The sequence below is a fragment of the Gigantopelta aegis genome, chromosome 8, assembly GCF_016097555.1.
Source record: "Gigantopelta aegis isolate Gae_Host chromosome 8, Gae_host_genome, whole genome shotgun sequence".
NCBI classification, from domain to species: domain Eukaryota; kingdom Metazoa; phylum Mollusca; class Gastropoda; order Neomphalida; family Peltospiridae; genus Gigantopelta; species Gigantopelta aegis.
The window spans coordinates 37,280,824-37,304,894 of NC_054706.1; the positions used below are offsets into that span (position 1 = coordinate 37,280,824).

General features: G+C 36.4%; 1 protein-coding gene across 2 annotated transcripts; it reads left to right on the plus strand.

The window, feature by feature from the left end:
* Positions 1-19: 19 nt before the first annotated feature.
* On the plus strand, positions 20-23,128 carry LOC121379285 (AP-4 complex accessory subunit Tepsin-like). 2 transcript variants are annotated; one of them, XR_005958825.1, is made up of 12 exons: positions 20-87; positions 4,323-4,395; positions 5,062-5,153; positions 6,352-6,445; positions 7,630-7,697; positions 10,960-11,050; positions 11,617-11,694; positions 14,340-14,540; positions 16,276-16,402; positions 17,056-17,156; positions 17,733-17,934; positions 20,879-21,013. XR_005958825.1 is itself a non-coding variant. In XM_041507830.1 (12 exons), exons 1-12 carry the CDS (start codon positions 31-33, stop codon positions 21,656-21,658), a joined length of 1,467 nt encoding a protein of 488 aa, XP_041363764.1. In that variant the 5' UTR covers positions 20-30; the 3' UTR covers positions 21,659-23,128. The 2 variants fall into 2 exon arrangements, 1 of the variants encoding a protein (XP_041363764.1); XM_041507830.1 differs by lacking the exon at positions 17,056-17,156 and adding an exon at positions 21,410-23,128.
* The last annotated feature ends 943 nt before the right edge of the window (positions 23,129-24,071 follow it).

Here is a 24,071-nt window from a genome sequence, read left to right on the forward strand (position 1 = left end):
ATAATAAAATATAAATGATCAATCTGTCAAATGAGTGAAAGTGGAGTTTTAAATCTCATGTCGGACAGGATCTCCTTTGTCAATAAGGTTGTTTGCTTACCAATTTAATTTCTGTAGCGTTGTACTTGAATGAAAGTGAGCTTTATACTTGAATGAAGATTAGCTGCTTAGTTTTAAGTGGCATTTTCGGCAAATTGTATCCTGGCGTCATGTGTTTTCGATACTATATAACTTATAAGCAAAAAAAAAAAAAAAAAAATCTCAAGTCCATTCCTTTATTATGAAAAACTGATAATCTTCCATGAACGTCAAGTTTTCCTCTAGCCCTAGTACTCTGCCGTTCCAGAGCTAGGCAGTTTTGTATGGTTATGATCGCTCTCTGCCTTCAGAGATCACTCTATAGTGAAAATGCAGAATGGCTGACTACCACATGGTAAACAAAGATTCCTGATCTAATACAACAAAAATTCTAAGTTTGACACTAAATACCTTTACTTCGATCATTTTCAAGTTTGCGATAATAAATATTTTACTTAGTATCCACTAATACACCTACATATTTAACTGGAACATTATTGAAAGGGGTGCTGTCGGGTTTCTTCCTGTAGTGTGTGTATTAGTGGTGAATAAGCAGGTTGCAGTGGTTGGTTTATTAATAATTTAAAGTAAATGTGCATGTATCGTCAACGTCCCTAACTACGTTATGCTTCCAACTCCGTTCAGTTTGTTTTCTCATGCACGGTTCGCGCAATCAATATCCGATTTGTTTTCGTCTGCATGTCATTCATTTGTGTGGTTTTGCTTCACAGTTATAGAACATTTTCATTAACAATAAAATTCAGAAAAGTAAGTATCTAAATACAAAACTTTACAAACCCCTAAAACCATTAATTTTATTAAGTCGTTTTTGTTTATTCCTTAAAATTATCAGTATCGGGTCTACTTGATTTGTAGAAAGTGACTTAAAATGGATGAAGATGAATTAACATTTGGTGCGTGTGACATGACCTCACACGTGCCAGATCAACAAGGTCAAATAATTTAATTTTTAAATTTTTTATTTTAAGCTCCCTGTTGTTAGAATTTGTTTTCAATTATTATATGCGATCTGCAAAAGGTATGCTACATTTGTGTGCTTTCCAGACGGTTCGTCCACTGGACAATTCGTCCACAGACAATTCGTCCACCGGACAATTCGTCCACTCGACTGCATTTTTTTCAAACATATTAATAGTTATTTCTTTGACATTGTAATCATTTCTTAACATTATTTTGTGGTATACTATTTATATAAACCAAACCAGTAAAATAGAGTTAGAATTCAACATTACTATCCAGTTTTTATTAACTGTTTGTATTCATTATCATGCGGATGATTCGTCCACGGACGATTCGTCCATTCGCTCGTACACGATGTGGTAAATAGGTAATGCAAGCCTCCGCATCGGAAGACTTTATTACCCCTCCGTCCATACACCCCTGAGCGTGCTGTAACCTCACCGTGGTGCAGGGGTGTAACATTCTCTTTGAGAATGGCCAATACAGCACACATTGAAATTTTAGTAAAAGTCAGTATCTATCTGTGATATTTGTATTTTTGCACAATTCTTTACAGTGTTTTTATTTAAATCTTGAATTTTTATATTGATGTTGATCATCACCTTATTTGTTTGCATTGTCATAGTTTGACACCCAATAGCCGATGTATTTTTCGTGCTGGGGTGTCGTTAAACATTCATTCATTCATTCATTCATTCATTCCGTCCATACAGGTAGTTAGCAGTGCCGCTTTGAAAAAAGGTGTGTTGTTTTAGACGCTACTGGATCCAACTTGGTGAAACAAGCGTAAGCAGTAATGAGCCTGCATTGCTAATTACTTCACGATATCACAATAGAGTACACCTGTACACTTAATTGGTAAAGCAAACAGAAACCAAACAAGTTGAAAGGGAAGGGCTAAAGATTATCTTTACTAGGCATATTGTACTAAAAACATCCTACGACATGTAGCGTGAAAGGCGTACATTATAGAAACAAATAATAACCGAATAAATAGAAACACCAAATAATTATGTCTGCAGAGCATTGTTACAAAAACATCTACCAAGCGTAATCTAATGCAATATCATTTATTTTCACCTTTGTAAATTTATGACACAGCAAAAAAAAATACGGGGTAAAATATATCTAATAATTTATTTAGCCCCCACGTACATGTAGTACACATTATTTAGGCCGTGGACGAAATGTACTGGGGAAATAAAAACCCAGTGGACGAATCGTCCGGAACTGATTTTGTGTAGTGGACGAATCGTCTCGAGTTCCTCAGTGGACGAATTTTCAGTGGACGAATCATCCGTGGACGAATTGTCCAGTGGATGAATCGACTGCATCCCATTTGTGTGCCTCTACTGTAGTGAATAGTATTCATAATCCATTCATAACAATTGTAAATAATTTTGAGTGTATAAATTGTGTTAATTAAGAATCAGTTCATTAAAAAATTTATATTTTACAAACTATTCGCTGGTATGAACGTAATGCTTATCAGTATTGTCATCAAGTGTTAGCGATGTGTGTTGGTTAAATATGGACTGGACCAGAATGCTTGAGAAACTGAATTTTTTCCCTTTAAAAAAACAAATGTTGCACTCTTTCCTGTTTACTGGAGGGTGCTTCATTTTTGTTTACTAGAATGGATTTGTTTTACATCCACATTTGGGATGTTTGGGACGTTGATGGTACTCCATAAGCACTGACCTATAAACATAATATTGTAAATGTATTAATTAATGTATAGACATTTTGTGACTTTGAGGTTGTTGGGTTGTTGTTGTTTTGTTTGTTTTTTGGGGGGGGGGGGGTAATATTAAATCTTGATAATACAGGTATTGAAACATTAAAATCTTCTTTTTTTACCTTCATATAATTTTAATTTTAAAAAATCTGGATAATATAAATTAAACATAAAATTTATTTGTTTTTATATAACGACACCCCAGTACATTGTTTATTTATTTATTGTTTATTTGCAATGTATTCAGACTTCTGGAAAAATGTTTTTAAAAAAAACAAATCTTGGAAAATGCACCAAAATAGGGCTTAAAAGTCCTTTAAAATGAAAATGTTTGAAGTGTATGAACCCTGATTATGTTAATTAATGTAATTTTGACTTTGTTGGTGCTCTTTTTCTACATTGCATCCACACTATGAGTACTATAGCTGCCCTTTTTAAACCTTGCACCCTTCCCTAAAAAATCCTGGATCCACCCTTGATAATATAAATTATATTATGTATGCATATGGTCCAGTCCAAGAATACAATAACTGATATTACCAACATTTTCATATACTAAGACTACTTGTACAATTCAAGTAAACTGTAGATCTTTAAACATTGAAGATAAAAATGTCTATTAAAAATAGCTCATATTAAAATAAATATGTATGCTAACCCAACAGGTTTCATTAAAATAGGTCACTGTTGGATGGTTAACCTCATCGGATGGATAAGTTATTTGAAAGATTTCTTCCCAATTGTTATGTCGTCTCATTTTAACTTTGAATATGAATATATCACATTAGAAAGTAGGGAGCAGGTCATCTCTCCCCAGTGGTTGGTCAACTTGGCCCAGTTTCACTTTACTTCTCTCCCCAGTGGTTGGTCAACTTGGCCCAGTTTCACTTTACTTCTCTCCCCAGTGGTTGGTCAACTTGGCCCAGTTTCACTTTACTTCTCTCCCCAGTGGTTGGTCAACTTGGCCCAGTTTCACTTTACTTCTCTCCCCAGTGGTTGGTCAACTTGGCCCAGTTTCACTTTACTTCTCTCCCCAGTGGTTGGTCAACTTGGCCCAGTTTCACTTTACTGTGTTCAAAGTTTAAATTAATAATTTAGAAACAATATAGTCAAGATCATACCAATTATTTAACAATATTGGCAATGCATTAACTTGAGTGTTTTGGGGGGTTTTAATATTAAAACATAAAACCATTTTATTGTTACCAATTACAGTAATTTGTTTTTGGAACTGGTATGCCAAGTATTAATATTTTAATCTACTTTAAATTGATAGGGCTTAAAGAACTGAATTGTCATAGTAGTAAAATGAGCAATGGACTATTATTAAACAGCTTTCTTCTGATGATGACCAGCACAGACAAATTGGTACTACTAATTATCAGTCAGTCAACCCAAGGTGTTTGAAGCATGTGAAATCCTTGTCTTGCCAGGACTGCAATAACAAGACTGCAAACATGTGGATCAAATGAAGGTTGTGTCTTTCACTCTGTCTAAATGATTTTTTCTGATTTTTGTTTTTAAGATAAGTGTTATCCTGAAAGCCACCTCTGATGATGATACGCCAGTGCCAGGATACATGTACCAGCAAATCAGTGGTAATTATTCACTTCTCCACGTTGTTAAACTCTAACCTCCAAGTGTCACTGTGTTAAAAGCCTGGGGCCTAATTCACTAAACTCTCGCAACTTTGCAATCTCACAGTGCAATGTTTAAAGACTCGCAAAGAGGATGCTTTGTTGTCTAGCAGAGCCTAAGAGACCTTTGTGAATTAGGCCCCTGCATTGCATTATTTAAAGTTTATTACACTAGGACAGTATTGCATAAACAATCCTTTTATAGTGATGTTCCAGTAATCGATATTAATGGGAAATTTGATCAATTGTGCTCCACCAATGTGATAATGAATTATAAAAATCCACAATTGATTGTTGCTGAAAATGTTAACTGTAATTGTTCCTACAGTTGAAATTGATGTAAATATGCTGGGGTTTGCTTGTTTTTATGTGTACATAAATCAAATAGATATTAAAGGTAAATTTAGCAATTTTAGGGGGGTTTTCTGGTGAATTTGACAACAGGTACATGGCCTTAGTCATTCAAATCCATCTTAAGTTCATATACTTCTAACTGATTATATAATCTAAAGTTTACCGATTGTTTCAACTGATTGGCTCAAACCGATTATAATCATTGTTCAGTGATGAAATATATATATATATATATATATAAACACACACATTCTCTCTCTTTCTGTTTTTCAGATATCAGCCATGAGTCTGTTGGTTACTGTGAAAGTCTACTGGAATTCTTAGTGGAACGACTCGATAAAAATTCATACCATGTGAAGCTAAAGGTGATCAGTCTTACATTGTTATTCTTTAATGATGTTATATAAGTAAAATACAAAAAATTAATGCTGAAATTTTAAATTTTTACTTAAGTGATACTGAAGACTATAGGTATAATATAACAGCAAACAAATATAGGATGTAAAATAAAACATACTGCAGTTATATTTCATTGTGTGCACAAGATCCATGATAACTGGTAATAATGACAGAGATTTTATCTGTTGCTTGAGCCAACCTCACACATTAACAAGGACAGTACAGCCATTACAGTATGTGATAATGTGATACATTTTATGCAAGTGAAATTCCACACACACACCCCACCCCCATAAACTGTGTGTATTACAATAACACTAACAAAATTAAAAAGTAAAATAAATGCTAAATTAAAGCCATTGACTATTAATCATTAGTCCATATAATATAGAATAATTTTCACTATTACAGCTTTTTTTTTACCTTTAAATAACTTACACATTACTTACAACATTTTTGCTTAAATTTTCAATTGGTCATTATTGTGTTTGTAAAGGTTCAAATTAATTTTATGCAAGATATAAAAGGTATGTCGTTCCTAATAAACAAGGATCTGTGGATTTAAAGTATCGATAAACACAACAAAAATATTGTAAAGCTAATTTTTTGTACATAATTTTAAAAGCCTGTCTATTGTCGATGCTCAAGTAGGCTATGTAAAAATATAGTATACATGTTTAAATACAAAGGTCCTTTATAAGTTTTAGGCAATTATACTTCTGTTAGCCCTATTCAGGTATTGGTGGGCATAATCAAATCTGCTGTAGAGATATAGTAAAATTCAATAATTACTATTTTAATCATACGTCATCTTGGGGCAGGATGTAGCGCAGTGGTAAAGTACTTGTTTGATGCGCAATCGGTCTGGGATCAATCCCCATCACAGCCAGTGCACCATGACTGGTATATCAAAGGCCATGGTATGTGCTATCCTGTCTGGGATGGTGCATATAAAATATCCCTTGCTACTAATGGAAAAATGTAGCAGGTTTCCTCTCTATGACTGTCAAAATAACCATATGTTTGACATCCAATAGCCGGTGATTAATAAATCAGTGTGCTCTAATGGTGTCGTTAAACAAAACAAACTTTTTTTCTTTCATATGTCAACTTGTATTCTTTCACAATATTCTGTCATTGATCTGAAAGTTGATTTTCACACAGGTTCTCAAGTTAATGAAGTATATAATTGAAAATGGACATGCCAACTTCCAGATTGGTTTGAGGAAAATGTCACATGGCATCCAGGCTGCTACTAGTAAGTAGATGTGAAAAATCACGCAAAACAATAATCATATGCTTGAATTGATGGAGTTAATACTGCCATATCACATAATTGGATCATGGTTATTAGTCCCCTACCAAGTCCATCTGTAGGGGACTATACATTGTAGGTTTCATTTCCGTCTGTCTGTCTGTCCGTCCGTCCGTCTGTCCCATATATAGTTTTCCAGATGTTCTTTTAACAATGCCTTGAGGTATTGAACTATGTATAGCTTTATCATGTATTGTTACAGATCAAGTTTGACTTTCGTGGCAATTGACCCATTTTTTCAGTGTTACGACCCTTGAACTTAGGAGATATGAAAATTTGTTTGCTGGACTTTTGTTTTTGCAATGCCTGAAGATATTGAAATAACATTTTCTATATAGCTTTATCATGTGGTGTTACAGATCAGGTTTAACTCTCATGGCAACGTATCCATTTTCACAGAGTTATTAAAAACACATTAAAGTTTTTAATAGATTACCTTCACCCCTATCAACATAATTGTCAGTTCCATGTTAAGTACCGTATACAACATGTTTTACATGTCAGTAAAAAAAAGATTTTTATAAATGTAGAAAGGATATTAAATTAAATGTTAAAAGTATAAAATTATGCTATCCATTTTGGTTCGATGTTATATTGATTGTATACAAAACCAATATAATGGTGCCAAAAAGTTAGTTTTATTTAACGACACCACTAGAGCACATTGATTTATTAATCATCAGCTATTGGATGTCAAACATTTGGTAATTTCAACATAGTCTTAGAGAGGAAACTAGCTACATTTTTCCATTAGTAGCAAGGGATCTTTTATATGCACCATCACACAGACAGGATAGCACATACCACAGCCTTTGATATACCATTCATGGTGCACTGGCTGGAACAAGAAATACTGACAGGGATCGATGTCATGGTGCCAAAGTTTCCTGTCCATGACCTTAATAATCAGTTACTTATAAGAGAGGTAATTCAATCAAACATTTGTTCCACCTACAAATGGTATGGCACAAACATGTTAATACCATACCTATACTATAGCACTCGATATCACCTTTAAAGTTTATGTAGATATCTATAATACATGTTTTTTATGGCTATGTATATAAAATTTAATACATACATGTTATTATATTTATAACAAAGTATTTTCGAATTATTTTCTTTAGAGTTTGGAGGTCCCCCTGATCCTCTGCATGGAAATGTTCCTTATGCAATGGTGAGAAAAGAAGCTCAGGTTAGTCAAACTTTGATCTGTTTGAATGTAAGAAAATGTAAATTAAAGGGACTGTCCTGAGTTTGCTGTCTGTCTGATATGTTTCCGACAGTTACAGTCCATTTTTATAGTGCCTGGATTGAAGATAGCAGTTGAAATAAATTGAAGCATGCTTTTGATTTGATTTTGAACTTATTTTCGTGCTTATATCCAATTAAGGTTCAAGCACGCTGTCCTGGGCACACACCTCAGCTATCTGGGCTGTCTGTCCAGGACAGTGGGTTAGTTGTTAGTTGGTTAGTCGTTAGTGAGAGAGAAGAGGGTGTAGTGGCCTTACACCTACCCATTGAGCCCTTAAGAACTCGCTCTGGGTTGGAGCCGGTACCGGGCTGCGAACCCTGTACCTACCAGCCTGTAGTCCGATGGCTTAACCACTGCGCCACCGAGGCCAGTGAAGCATGCTGTGTTGGAGATAAAAAAAAATTTTTTTTTTTTTTTTTTTTAAATATTCTCAAGGTAACAGTTTTAAACTCCAGCATAAAACCTTCCAATTATTACCTAAAGATATTTGGAATATGTTGAAATATTTGAAGAATAAAACTGCCTTGTATCCAAAAGGTTTTTACAGTATTGGTCAAATGTTGAGGAGAGTCATTAACAGTAGTGTGTCATTAACAATGATGCTACATTAAATATAAAACTTAAAATGGTTATTAGGTATGAGTGTGGGTCATTTTTCGCTACCCATGACTTCATCAGTGTTCTGTCTACAACAGGAAGCGAATGGCCATTATGGCATGCCGTAAGTAACTAAGTGAATAATAAAAGTAATTATTTACTCTAAATTATACAGATTGTATTATTTTTTATTTTCAAGAATTTATGATGATGATTTAATTTTGGGTAATATTGAAACAATCCAAGACAACAGGCAATGGTCTTTCATATTTAAGTGATTTTAAAGGAAGTGAATACAACCCCAAAATGGGAATATTATTAATCCAGTTTAATTGGCAGTAAACTTTATGAGGACATTGGGGGTAAGAGTTCAGTATATTTGGAGGGTGGTAAAATAATGTACATTGTAAACGTATACTTATTTTTAATTTAAATATAAAAACACTTGATTATTATAATAATTATTAAGTTTAATATTGTTAATCAGTAGAGTTATTGAGTGGAGGGCTGGGCTGACAAAGATTGGGAAATGCTGGGTTTGGGTATGAGAGAAGAACCCCACAGCTGCCACAGATGCTATGCTTACAAAGTAGCAGCAAAGGATCTTTATGCAGTTCTCACAGAAAGGTAGCATGTGCATGCATACCAGCAGGGAACATTTTGTTCAGTATCACGTTGTGATTCACTCCACAAGTTTTAGAGATCCCTACACAATTTTAAAACATTAAAAACAGTAGTTGCTAATACATTTTCAGTTGACTAGAAATATCGGAATGGGGTTATCCATGGCCTTTCATATACCAGTCGTACAGCACTGGGTGGAATGGGGTTATCCATGGCCTTTCATATACCAGTCGTACAGCACTGGGTGGAATGGGGTTATCCATGGCCTTTCATATACCAGTCATACAACACTTGGTGGAATGGGGTTATCCATGGCCTTTCATATGCCAGTCGTACAATACTTGGTGGAATGGGGTTATCCATGGCCTTTCATATACCAGTCGTACAATACTTGGTGGAATGGGGTTATCCATGGCCTTTCATATGCCTGTTGTACATCACTGGGTGGAATTGGGTTATACATGGCCTTTCATATACCAGTCGTACAGCACTGGGTGGAATGGGGTTATCCATGGCCTTTCATATACCAGTCGTACAGCACTGGGTGGAATGGGGTTATCCATGGCCTTTTATATACCAGTCGTACAGCACTGGGTGGAATGGGGTTATCCATGGCCTTTCATATACCAGTCGTACAGCACTGGGTGGAATGGGGTTATCAATGGCCTTTCATATACCAGTCGTACAGCACTGTGTGGAATGGGGTTATCCATGGCCTTTCATATACCAGTCGTACAGCACTGGGTGGAATGGGGTTATCCATGGCCTTTCATATATCAGTCGTACAGCACTGGGTGGAATGGGGTTATCCATGGCCTTTCATATACCAGTCGTACAGCACTGTGTGGAATGGGGTTATCCATGGCCTTTCATATACCAGTCGTACAGCACTGTGTGGAATGGAGTTATCCATGGCCTTTCATATACCAGTCATACAGCACTTGGTGGAATGGAGTTATCCATGGCCTTTCATATACCAGTCGTATAGCACTGTGTGGAATGGAGTTATCCATGGCCTTTCATATACCAGTCATACAGCACTTGGTGGAATGGGGTTATCCATGGCCTTTCATATTCCAGTCGTATAGCACTGTGTGGAATGGAGTTATCCATGGCCTTTCATATACCAGTCATACAGCACTTGGTGGAATGGGGTTATCCATGGCCTTTCATATTCCAGTCGTATAGCACTGTGTGGAATGGAGTTATCCATGGCCTTTCATATACCAGTTGTACAGCACTGGGTGGAATGGAGTTATCCATGGCCTTTCATATACCAGTCGTACAGCACTGGGTGGAATGGAGTTATCCATTATTCAGTGCTCGACAAATATTTGAGAAAGTCACTAGCCCTCACAAAAGCTTTGGCTAGTACCCAATGTATTATAATTTTAAAAAGTGGATCATTTCCACTAGCCCAGACTGAAAATGCACTAGCCGGGATCAAGGGCTAGTGAATTTTTCGAACCCTGAATTAAAGGAGATTTATCCTACAACATGATGAATTCCATATACGCTCTATGTCTGAATGCATCCTGCTTCCCAGATGACTTTCAAAGTGAAGAGTTTTTATTTTTGCTCCAATTTTTGTTTTATTTTCATTTTTAGGGGCGGGACGTAGCCCAGTAGTAAAGCGTTTGCTTGATGCGTGGTCGGTCTAGGATTGATCCCCGTCGGTAAACCCACTGGGCTATTTCTCATTCCAGCCAGTGTTCCACAACTGGCATAACAAAGGCCATGGTATGTACTATCCTGTCTGTGGGATGGTGCATATAAAAGATCCCTTGCTGCTAATTGATAAGAGTAGCCCATGAAGTGGCGACAGCAGGTTTCCTCTCTCAATATTTGTGTGGTTCTTAACCATATGTTTGACGCCATATAACCGTAAATAAAATGTGTTAAATGCGTTGTTAAATAAAATATTTCCTTCCTTCTTTCCTTTTAATTTTTTTTTTTTAATTCTTAATTGATTTTGTTTCAGGGAATATGTGAGAAGCTGTTTAATGTTGAAGTTGCGTCTTCTGAAGAAGTAGTGGAAGAAAATTACTCTGCAAATAAGACATACAATATTGGTGAGGATAATACATTTGTGCTACAGTTGTTTACTTCTGTCTCATCTTTATTAGGGTTTCTTTTATGTACCTGTAACCAAATTCTGTGTGCAATTAGTTTTTTTGTCTTTACAGTTTCTAAAGTGAAAGTATTATAGAGTGTTGAAATTACATTGTAGTGTAATCTTTGTTTACACACTTTGATATAGTTGTGCATGACCTTTAAAGGCATACTGGCATAGATTTAAGGACCTTATTTCTCTAAAAATTGATAATAAATAACAATTACATTAATCGTTGCAAACCAAATCTAGCTATCGCATCACCTTAAGTGAACCATGATGGAGTGAAATCCATGTCAATGCTCTCAGTAATTTTAGTTTTTGAATTATGGACCATTGCCATAATTCAATTATTTTTACAAAACATCATTAATAAATGGAGTATGGTAGTTATGAAGATGGTTGAATAAAGTACATTTATTGACAAATCAAATTATTTTTGTTCAGGGAATACTTTGTTAGGTTATTAAATAGGTCAGTGGTCTGTGACAATATGCCTTTAAGTGATCACTGTGTTTGTTTCAGTGGGTATGGGTCCATCCTCTGTAAACAGTGGTGGAGGCAGAATAGAAGGATTTGGAAATTACTCCTCTAATCAGCAAAGTAAGTACAATTATATTTGCAAGTGCTATTTATTGCAGCAACTTTTCACATTGTAATCCAAAACATTTGCATTCTGTGTTTGATTTGAGAATCATATCTATGTATAGAACTAGAAGTTGATGTGACCAAGTTGGCTACATTGCATTTGAGTGATATTTAACGTGCAAACTCACAATTTTAAATCAACCAGGTGTTAAGAGGGTACTGCTTTATATATTTCAGGGCCCATGCTTATAAAACTTTAGAGTCTAGACTTGAATCTCTAATGATGTCACATACATGCAGTTTGTATGGCATTGCCATGACGTTAAAGTCTCACATAATCGTACGAGACGGGGGGGGGGGGGTCAGGGGGAGGCAATTGCCCCTTTAGTGCTAGAGCAAAACCTCAAATTCGGGCAAAAATTATACGGATATTCGGGCAAAATGTGCTAACCTGAGACCTTTTTACCATTTTCATCATTCTACCCTCAAAATTAATTGTAATGCATGTAAAAATGTGTAGTGATTCATTTGTATCCCTATATAGCTGTTTGGTAATAATGCTGATATGAATAAATGTTGTTATGTAGATTCAGGCACTTTCGTTTAATTCAGGCAAAAGCCAGCCTATACAAATTGGAGCCCGTATGCCTAGGTCAGAGTCTTGTGTCTCTAGTCTAAACGTTTTAAAGCACCAGGCCTAAATTTGTGGCTAATACAACAATTGTCCTTATATTTGAATTTGTGGCTAATAAAACAATTGTATATATACTCTTCAAAAAAAGAAACGCAAAAGGGTACAAATGGGTTATAACTCCGATTTTATGTTTCCTACCGGTTCATGCTTTGTGAATATAAGGTCATTGCATGTCCCAAACACATTCCCACGGTTACATTCGATAAAACGCAGCTACTATAAAATAAAGTTTCAAAATGTGAGTATTCGCAAAAACGCAGCCACGTGCAAACCATGTCACCACTGCACGTGTGTTGTCTGCACGTGCAACATGAACACCGACAGTATAAAAGTGCAGGGTGTTCGCTTGCCTGGCCTCTGTATCTGGCCGACAGTTGACAATCCAGGACATGCCACGTCTCAGTGAACCGCAGAGAAACAATGCCATCGGCCGACTAGACGCAGGCGAATCCAGAACGGCCGTTGCCAGGGCATTCCATGTGTCCCCAAGCACCATCTCCAGACTGTGGGACCGTTACCAGCAACATGGATCAACACGTGACCTCCCTAGATCCGGTCGACCACGGGTCACTACCCCCGGGCAGGACCGCTACATCCGGGTACGCCACCTTCGGGAACGATTGACTACTGCCACCTCCACAGCCGCAGCAATACCAGGTTTGCGCAGGATATCCGACCAGACCGTACGGAACCGCCTATGTGAGGTAGGAATTCGTGCCAGACGTCCAGTTCGAGGTGTCATCTTAACACCACAACACCGTCGACTCCGACTGCAGTGGTGCCAGATTCATCGACAATGGCCTCAACTGCGATGGAGACAGGTGTGGTTCAGTGACGAGTCCCGATTTCTGCTCCGACGTCATGATGGAAGATGTCGCGTGTATAGGCGTCGTGGTTAACGTTATGCGGCAAACTGCGTGCAGGAAGTGGACAGATTCGGCGGGGGTAGTGTCATGGTGTGGGCAGCCATCTCACACACTGGCAGAACTGACCTGGTCCACGTGCAGGGCAACCTGAATGCACAGGGCTACACTGACCAGATCCTCCGGCCACACATCGTTCCAGTTATGGCCAACGCCAACGCAGTGTTCCAACATGACAATGCCAGGCCTCACACAGCACGTCTCACAACGGCTTTCCTACAGAACAACAACATTAATGTCCTTCCTTGGCCATCGATATCACCAGATTTGAACCCAATTGAGCATCTATGGGACGAGTTGGACCGACGCCTCCGACAGCGACAACCACAGCCCCAGACCCTGCCCGAGCTGGCAGCAGCCTTGCAGGCCGAGTGGGCCACCATCCCCCGGGACGTCATCCGTACTCTGGTTGCTTCAATGGGCAGGCGGTGCCAGGCAGTTGTCAACACACGCGGAGGCCACATCCGGTATTGACTCCAGATGACCTTGACCTTGGTGGTGTGTCCTATCACTTACTCACAATGGACTAGAGTGAATTGTGAACAATCCTCCAACATTTGGTAATTATCGGACTCACCATTCAATAATTAAATCAATTCTCCAAATGTTACGACAATGTGGTTTTGCGTTTCTTCTTTTGAAGAGTATATTTTAGAATTTGTGGCTAATACAACAATTGTATTTATTTTAGAATTTGTGGCTAATACAACAATTGTATCTATTTTAGAATTTGTGGCTAATAAAACAATTGTATATATTTTAGAATTTGTGGCTAATGAAACAATTGTATATATTTCAGAATTTGTGGCTAATGAAACAATTGTATATATTTTAGAATTTGTGGCTAATGAAACAATTGTATATATTTTAGAATTTGTGGCTAATGAAACAATTGTATATATTTTAGAATTTGTGGCTAATATTGTATCTATTTTAGAATTTGTGGCTAATACAACAATTGTATATATTTCAGAATTTGTGGCTAATACAACAATTATATATTTTAGAATTTGATGCTTATTCTGTAACTGCCTGTGTTTCAGAATCTTTGGCTGATACAATAATAGACGGTATTGGTAAGCTGGCTGAGCGTCTGGGCGAGAGTCCGGTAGACAAACAGAAGGTTTTGTTAGACTCATTAGAGAAGTCCTCCAGCAAGTACTGTCCTCCAGTTGTGTGGCCATCAGACCCACTCACAACAGATGAATCAGGAGACAACACTTTGCCAGTAATGCCTAAAAAAGGTTTGTTTATATACTCTTCAAAAAAAGTAGGGGAACTCTAATAAGAATTTACAGTTGCCAAAATTGTAAGGTATATTAGCTGTGGGAAATGGTTATATGATAATAGTGTATTAATTGGGCAAACATTACAACCGGTAGTTCAGTATTACAGTAGGTTTTATGACCACCAAAGATCTTGAAGGACGATTGGGGTCAGAAGTGAAAATTGAAAGTTGACGGGGTTTTTATCAATAAATCACAAATTCAAACAATAAAAATGACTAAAAAAACCCAAAACAAAAATGTATGATCAACAGAATGAAAAAGATTGACAGAAATAATGTTCCACAGTTCCTGGAAATGGTCAAAATCGAGAATGATACCCCACACACTTGTACGGGCAACTGCGTGATGTACGTGCAAACTTTGGAATGTGTTTTGGTGTGTTGATAAACAGACCTGAACATTCTTTACTAGGATGGCTGTGGTCAAAATGTATGTTCAGTCTAATAGTTGATATTAACATTAATATTTCAAGTTTCCCTACTTTTTTTTGAAGAGTATATAATTATGGTGGATCTGTAAATTAATTACAAGAAAAGTCTAAAATACTAATTTTCACCCAGTATGGCGGTGGTTACGGTAATATCCTTTGGAATGAATGTTAGAAAATGAGTATTTTCTCAACACAAGTGTGATATTTTACTTGGTATTAAAATGGTAAGTTACTGGTTACAACAACTATTTTACCCAAGTCGGTGATTCTCAACAGTGTCACATTGAATTAAAGTTGATGACAGGACATTGCATCATCAACGTTTTGGCTATGTACACAGTATGGGTGAAGGTAATCTAAAAAAAAAAACCCCATAGCTGACATAACTGGGCTTTTTTAAAAATACAAATGAGGTCACTGCATATCTTTACAATAATACTAAACTTGTGCATACCATCTCTGTTTTTAAAATGCTAAAAAAAAAAGCTTTTGAAGAAAACTTTTATATTGGAAATTTTTTTCTTTCAAAATAGTTAATAAAAAAAAAAAAAAAAAAAATTGTACCAATTACAAAAAAAGAAAAGAATATGAAATGAACATATAGTAAGATGTCTGATATGTACTGTGTACAAGCCAAACTGATAGTTCATAGTGTGTTCTTCCTTAGACACTAGTGTGTTTCAGTACATTTGGTATTGTCATAATTAAAGAAACAAAAATCATTACTGATTTATTACTGATACAGAACTGATTGTTACTACTAAATAATATATGATTTCTTCATTTTGGCGAAAAAGGGTGATTTGTACTGTTCTACCCCAATGCAAGTAGATTTCAGACTGACATAGTAAAAACTGGTTTGTGTGTCATTAAATAACAAAGGTTGGGATGCACTGTCCTATAGTCCATCCCATCCTCCTACAAAAAAGTTTTTTGTAAATAATTTCGGTTTGGTTGGACTTAAGAAGAAAAGTAAAAGTATTTTCGAAATAACAAAAGAAAAGTACTATTTTTGTGTCCAATTTAGAAGACAGTCAGCTGAGAAATAAATAACTTGTAGTAAATTCCACAGTATGAAAAAAGGGCATTCTCTGTGGGAAGGACTATAGGTTAACATTTCTTAGCTCATTCAGCATGATGAAGTTATGCTTGAAATACCATTGTCCATTACAAACCACAAAGTGTGTATCTGTCGGATTTTCCACTTTCCATTAGACATGACAGGTACGACGTATTCATGAATATGCACCAATGTTTCAGTTTCGAGGAAACACGTCCCTGGTCGTGCTGGTGGAGGCTGGGATTATGTGGATCCGGTAGGTGCTGCCTCGTTAGGTCAAGATCGTTCTCACAGTCACAGTGATTGCAGCTCGGAGTTCACCGAAAGGTGTGTACAACAATAATCGCAAAATTGTTTATTTTTAAAACATATTTATTACTCATATGGTCTACAATAAATGGTTATATAAATATCATATTTTCGCACTCTATCTTTATGGCATGGATCATAATAATACATTGAAAACTGTTATGGCACACTTCTGACGTCAATAAATTGATATAGCTGCAAGTTTACGGCAGTCACTGCTATGATATTCACATCATTCAGTATCTCAGTCATTGACATCACTGAATGTTATTAACATCGATTCTGAAGTGATTACACTTGTATTTAATGTTTGTTATAAATCATAGTTTGTGGATAATAAATAAATTATAAAATTTGCGGGAGTGCCATATAACATTTATGGAAACTCATTTGATACCGCTCGCTCTCGCTCTGTGAATAAGACAATTCACAATTTTGTAACTTTTTTTCTTGTTTCATAAATTCTGTATGGCACTCTCACTAATATATATTGCAAGTCTCGCTGTATGGCTGTTTAACTAATGTCAACATTTGGTTAAAGTTTGACTGAAGGTCATGTATGATCACATTTCATTTGTTTAGCTTTCACTTAATTATCATTCGTGTACATGTTGATGAGATTTTGTTCAGTTTAAGCTTGATTGACTTGGACTAATGTTTGGTTTAAGCAGACCTGTCAACTCTCCCAGATTCCGCGGGAGTCTCCCGGTATTTGATCAAACCTCTCACTACCCTGCGCAGGAGAAAAAATCTCCTGTTAGATTACATTTTTGTAAGCATAAAAAAAAAATATATATATAATTTTGTTAAAATAACATAAGGGATGTAACTCCTCCTGTTTAACTTTTGCCAAAGTGATAATTGTGGGATAAACCGTTTAAGTGGGTTACATTTTCTCTAGATACCATGAACTCTTGAATTTAGATTTAGATGTCGTACAGTACGTGTGCAGTTAGGATACGGCGATTGAAATCAATGATTTCTAAATGAATTGCTCACGTCTGGTTAGGATGCAGCATGTGAATGTATGGTTATTTGAAACTTTGTTAAAGGATTTTGGAACGTCAATAAATATTAAAAAAAACTTTTAGTTTCTGTTCTTGTTTTGGGGGTTTTATGCAAAAAAACTCAGTGGCCCTACATTTAAAAATTCTGCAAAGATTTCTGATTTTTTTTGTCTAAACTCGTATCTCTGATGTCTTAAAAACATAAATCAGTAAGACTCAAACCATGTACAACAAGACTGGTTTCTGGAAATTAAAGTTTTGGTAGGTTTTTTTCCAATGTAAACATTTTCCTATTAGAGCATGCACTTTTCCAAGTTAAGTGTATCTTCTGCTCCCAACAGACTGGAGTGTTCAAACTTACACTCAGCGGACTGGAGCACAGAAGTTGACTTGGTTAACTCAACAGTGGAAGACGAGTCACGGCCACTTCTCACCAGGCAGGAAATTGCAACATTTCAGAACAAATGTGCCTCACTAAATACTGACAAAATAGTGGAATTCCTCGCCGAGAAGCTCTACTCTCCTCATGATTACATCGTTCTTGTAAGTGTGCGATCTCTACTTCTCAATCAAAATCAAAATGTCATTGTTTTCAGTTTCACGGTAAATTTTATTTGTCACATTAACAGTAAATCCATAATATTGACATGTACTTAGAAAAAACCCACAATTTCCATTGTACCTGTAATGGCTAATTTCCTTGATGGCATGAGCATGTCATTGTTAAAGATAATTTCCATAATTGGTGTTAAATTAGTGAAACCATTAATTTGTGTAAAAAATTCCTGGACATTTAATAGACTTAACTTTATTAAATGGGGCAAAGGAAAAAAATAATCATAATAATTATTTGTCACAAGGATCAGTGTGTCTGACATATTGCACAGAAGGAAAGAAGGAAATGTTTTACTTAACGACGCACTCAACACATTCTATTTATATATATATAAGGCGTTGGACAGATTTTGAGAGAGGAAACCTGCTGTTGCCACTTCATGGGCTACTCTTTTCGATTAGCAGCAAGGGATCTTAAATATGCACCATCCCACAGACAGAATAGTACATACCACAGCCTTTGTTACCCCAGTTGTGGAGCACTGGATTGAACGAGAAATAGCCCAATGGGCCCACCGACGGGAATCGATCCTAGATTGATCGTACATCAGGTGAGGGCATACATGTATTACACAGATGAAAAGCAGAATGCTGAAATGAAAGTACACACAGGCACATAGTTGTATTCTCATGATTCTGTAAGTTGGGCTATTTTCTGCTCTAGCCAGTACCTCATGACTGGCATATCAAATTCCTTGGTATGTGCTATCCTGTCTGTTGGATGGTGAATATAAAAGATTCCTTGCTACTAATGGAACAATGTAACTGGTTTCCTCTCTAAGACTATGTGTCAAAATTACCAAATGTTTGACATCCAATAGCGGATGATGAATAGATGAATGTGCTCCAGTGGTGTTGTTAAACAAAACAAACTTTAACTTTGATTCTATGAAGTTAGCTCCCTTTTTTTATTTGTTCTTAGCTCCAGTCACCATATATGCTTATAATTAGATTGGGGTCAATAGTATTATTGGGAATTGGTTGAAATTTCATCATCAGTTATGATCAGTTTGCACTGACTGTTCAATTTTTTATTACAGAATTATATGAACGTAAGGATTTTAATTAGGACCATGCACTTGTTGTCATGGTCCAAACCCTGAGTGAGTGCTCCGCAAGGCTCAATGGGTAGGTGTAAACCACTTGCACCAACCAGTGATCCATAACTGGTTCAACAAAGGCCATGGTTTGTGCTATCCTGCCTGTGGGAAGCGCAAATAAAAGATCCCTTGCTGCCTGTCGTAAAAAAGAGTAGCCTATGTGGCGACAGCGGGTTTCCTCTAAAAACAGTGTCAGAATGACCATATGTTTGACGTCCAATAGCCGATGATAAGATTAAAAATCAATGTGCTCTAGTGGCGTCGTTAAATAAAACAAACTTTACTTTTGTTGTCATGGTCACCAAGACAGACCCTACAAATCACTCATTTTACTTTTCATAACTATTCAATGGCTTTTTTTCTTTATGTACACATAAAAACCCCACCCCGATATTTACATCAATATGGAATTATGCCATTATCTAAACTGGAGGAACAATTACAGTTAACATTTTCTATGACTATCATTTATGGATTTTTATAATTGACCATCACATTGGTAGAGCCCAGAATGTCTGAGACCATAAATTTTTAGATTATAATCGATCATTGGAACATCACTAATTGATCACTAAGCAATTAAATACAAATGGTTGTGGTACAAAACTAGAAGTCTGGTCTAGACCGAATGTGTGTAAAGATTACAAAACACCATCTGTTGGGAAGTTGAACGGTATTCCATTCATGACTCAGTACAGTAGATCTATACCTCATTCCACCTAAAACCTTAAGTGTGTTTTGGTCAATAATTCCAATTTGGCTTGTCATAAAAGGGAAAGTAAAAGAGTTTTAGAAACATTAATTAATATTAATTTTTATGTACAGTTTGTAAAAATATTGGTAATTATATAAAAATAAAATGGCAATATTCACTCATAGTAAGAATATTGTCTTTGATTATTAATGTGTTAAGCTGTCTCTTGAAATCTTTTTGTTTGAATGTACGATGATCATTTTAAACTTTTTGAGCAAAAGGTAGTTATGTGTGAGTGTTTTATTTATACATGTATCTTCACCAATGATTTTTACAAATTGCACATACAAATTGAAAAGCAGGTGTAGATCAGAAGTTGAGTAGGTACCCCATTCCTGACAGTACAGTTGATGACTGTGGACTCAGAAGCAGGTGTAGATCAGAAGTTGAGTGGGTACCCCATTTGTGACAGTACAGTAGATTTACAGTTGATGACTGGACTCAGAAGCAGGTGTAGATCAGAAGTTGAATGGGTACCCCATTCGTGACAGTACAGTAGATTTACATTTGATGACTGTGGATTCAGAAGCAGGTGTAGATCAGAAGCTGAGTGGGTACCCCATTCCTGACAGTTCAGTAGATTTACAGTTGATGACTGGACTCAGAAGCAGGTGTAGATCAGAAGTTGAATGGGTACCCCATTCGTGACAGTACAGTAGATTTACAGTTGATGACTGTGGACTCAGAAGCAGGTGTAGATCAGAAGCTGAGTGGGTACCCCATTCATGACTACAGTAGATTTACAGTTGATGACTGTGGACTCAGAAGCAGGTGTAGATCAGAAGTTGAGTGGGTGCCCCATTCCTAACAGTACAGTAGATTTACAGTAGGCTCAGAAGCAGGAGTAGGTAAGTGTCAGAATATTTGACTGATGGACTTGTAGAATTAAGTAGTGCTGCACAATTGGTTGGCACCAGTGTAAAAGTGAAATGCTGTATTTTGTGTCCTTTCATTATGAATGTCACTGGAAAAAACCACTAACTGATTATTATCTTTTATTTTTTTATTCTCTGATCAGAAAAGCCTGTTGTTGGTAGAAAACTTCCTTCGCTGTGATTTGATTGGTTTGGAGTTCCTGGCTGCTACATGCAAAGAGTCATTGCTTGGTGTATACATGAAGTGGGAGGGACCATGCCGAGCTAAAGCGAGAAAGGTAATGTTTTTACATCACTGATAATTAAGTGCATTTTGATAGTAAGCAGGATAAACAAGGAACGTTTTGGTCTCAGCTAGGTGTGGGTGTTATTTTTTTTCAGGAAGCATAATGCTGGCATCCATACTTTTTGCATTCAGGTCTACATCATGTTTTTGTATCAAACTCCATTTCACAAAAATTATAATTACTATGTTGACCAAACTTCACACTGGTTCTCACATTACATCCAGAAATTACAAACACTTCATTTGTGATAGGCCTTAACATGAAAATGACAATTTTAAATTTTTCCTTTTAAATAAATTCTTTAGGGGTGTAAATTATGGCTAACAAGAAAACATTGACAAATCTCTGATTAACATAATGATCCTATTAATGAAATTGTCATTTCAGATAATTCGGATCCTAGAAAAACTGACTTCTCATCAGAACATCCTGGCAGTGGAAGGGAATGGAACTGTCAGTAGACCACCAGCTTCTTCTGTGTGTAGTCATGGTGATGTTAATAACGGCAGTGTGGTCAGCACACAGACAGGGGATCCAGATCAACAACATGGTGAATGTGCACACTCTATACTGGTTACAGAGCCTCTGTTGTCTTTAGAAGATAAATCTTTTCAACTGCCAGACACAGAACAGTGAGATCTTGACAACACCTGATGTAAATCTTATTAAGAGTGTTTACAGCCAGACACAGAACATTTGAGTTCTGACAACACCTGATGAAAATTTTATCAAGACTGGTTACAGCCAGACACAGAACAGTGAAGTCTTGTTTACTGCCAGACACAGAACAGTGAAGTCTTGTTTACTGCCAGACACAGAACAGTGACGTCCTGACAACAACTTATCAAGACTGGTTACAGCCAGACACAGAACAGTGAAGTCTTGTTTACTGCCAGACACAGAACAGTGAAGTCCTGACAACAACTTATCAAGACTGGTTACAGCCAGACACAGAACAGTGAAGTCTTGTTTACTGCCAGACACAGAACAGTGATGTCCTGACAACAACTTATCAAGACTGGTTACAGCCAGACACAGAACAGTGAAGTCTTGTTTACTGCCAGACACAGAACAGTGACGTCCTGACAACAACTTATCAAGACTGGTTACAGCCAGACACAGAACAGTGAAGTCTTGTTTACTGCCAGACACAGAACAGTGAAGTCCTGACAACACCTGATGTAAATCTTATCAAGAGTGTTTACAGCCAGACACAGAACAATGAAGTCTTGTTTACAGCCAGACACAGAACAGTGAAGTCCTGACAACACCCGATGCAAATTTTATCTTGACATTTACCTAATATCAAAGCTTCTTGGCACCTATGAATTCAGGAGCATTGGCTTGTAGGGTTGATGCTAAAACAGTTTTTTACAGTGCAATATTAGGCTATTATATAGGCATACAGAGAAAATGAAGACAAAGGGTCCACTAGGTTCATAATCGAATTCCGTCCGGTACATCCAGACCTGATTAATCCCCTTAAATTTAAGGAATATTCCCCTTTTATTCGTGTCAATACATTTCTTTAAATGGTGTCATCTGCGGAATGCCCAGCCAACTACCATAATTTCTTGTGTATTGCCTGCTGCACCAGATAAGCCGCATTTGGTTTTGAAAAAAAGATTATCAGTTTGTCCAATCCGACAGAAAGCCCGCAATAGCTTGAATGGCCACCACTTAACCATGAAAACCGATCGTGTGATCTATCTGTATAGCCATTGCTATTGTCATTCAATAAGCACTAATTATACACTCAGTTGATTGCATTGTAATTTTGCTCTGGGTTTAAGTGTAAATTAGTGAACATAATTACTGGGTTTGAATTTCTATGTCTGAATTAGTATCATTTGCGATATTAGACCTGAGTGGAAAGAAAAACAAACAAGTTATACCGCAGATTTTAAACTGATGAGTTGTTGTATATATGCTGAACAACATGGCAATAGGGAAGCCATGTGTATTTTCCCTATCTACCATAGCAGTGCGGCTGGAACAGACTCAATAGCAGCTTTTTGAAAGTACATCGGATAGTTCAGACTTTAGAGGTTGGAACTAATCACATATACAGTACGGTACTATCTTGTAATAAATTCTGAAGTATCACACTTTTGTTTTGTTTTGTGGGTTTTCTGAATGTTTAGCTTTTGTGTATAAAAATGGGCTATACAGCCTTCAGGGGAAGATAAGCTTACCTTTTACAAGCTGAAGTAATCCTTGTAGAAAGACACTTTCAACATTCCAGTGTGATACAGTCAATACAAATCAGTTTTCAAATTGATATTATAAAGTGGTGTCAGTTGTAACAAGTTATAGCCACAGCTTCCAGTGCAGTATTTATGTAACAGTTTGTAAAATTAATATGTATTTCTTGCATTTTCTAAAAATGCTGTATTGGTTTGTTAACATATGGAACTTTTAGTGAAAGTTACAATTGTTTATACATCTAATGTGGTTTTGATGATCCTAATATTTAGTGAAGCTAGAGACAGTATTTTGGATAACAATACAGCATGTTGAATTAGCATGTTTAGGCCATCAGAACTCTTTAAATGATCTGTGATTATACACTAAAAAATATTTGATGGAACCAGAACCTACTGCCTTACAAGTGCACCCAAACCCAAAAAGAGTTGTACTTGTGAGTTGAAAATTAAAAAAATATCCATTTCTGAGCACATCTAAATGCAGAGTAAATAGAAAAATGTTGAATATGAAATAATTCAAAGTTCTGTTTATGAAATTGAAAAAATATCAAACTTTTTACTTTTACAGTTACATTCATGATCTAGACAGAATAAACAACATGTTAGTTTGTAGACAATATTTATATTTTATACCCATTTAATCTTTTTTGTTTTGCCCATGCAATAAAACATTTTTTTATTGATCATATGTGTAATATAAAATATTGCACATGTAGTACATGTTCACTTGAACGATGTTATCATATGTCCTTAGCCAGGAAGCTCAGTGTTCTGTCAATTCCACAAAATTCAGTTAACTTCTTAGACGAAATAAGTTGTGTTATTTAATTAAACATTGGTTG

Bases quoted from the DNA above. Each gene is read 5' to 3' on its own strand.
- LOC121379285 (XM_041507830.1), top strand. From the start codon at position 31: ATGAGTGAAAGTGGAGTTTTAAATCTCATGTCGGACAGGATCTCCTTT. The intron at 6,446-7,629 runs GTAAGTAGATGT...TATTTTCTTTAG, and splicing joins TGGCATCCAGGCTGCTACTA to AGTTTGGAGGTCCCCCTGAT. The intron at 11,051-11,616 runs GTGAGGATAATA...TGTTTGTTTCAG, and splicing joins AAATAAGACATACAATATTG to TGGGTATGGGTCCATCCTCT.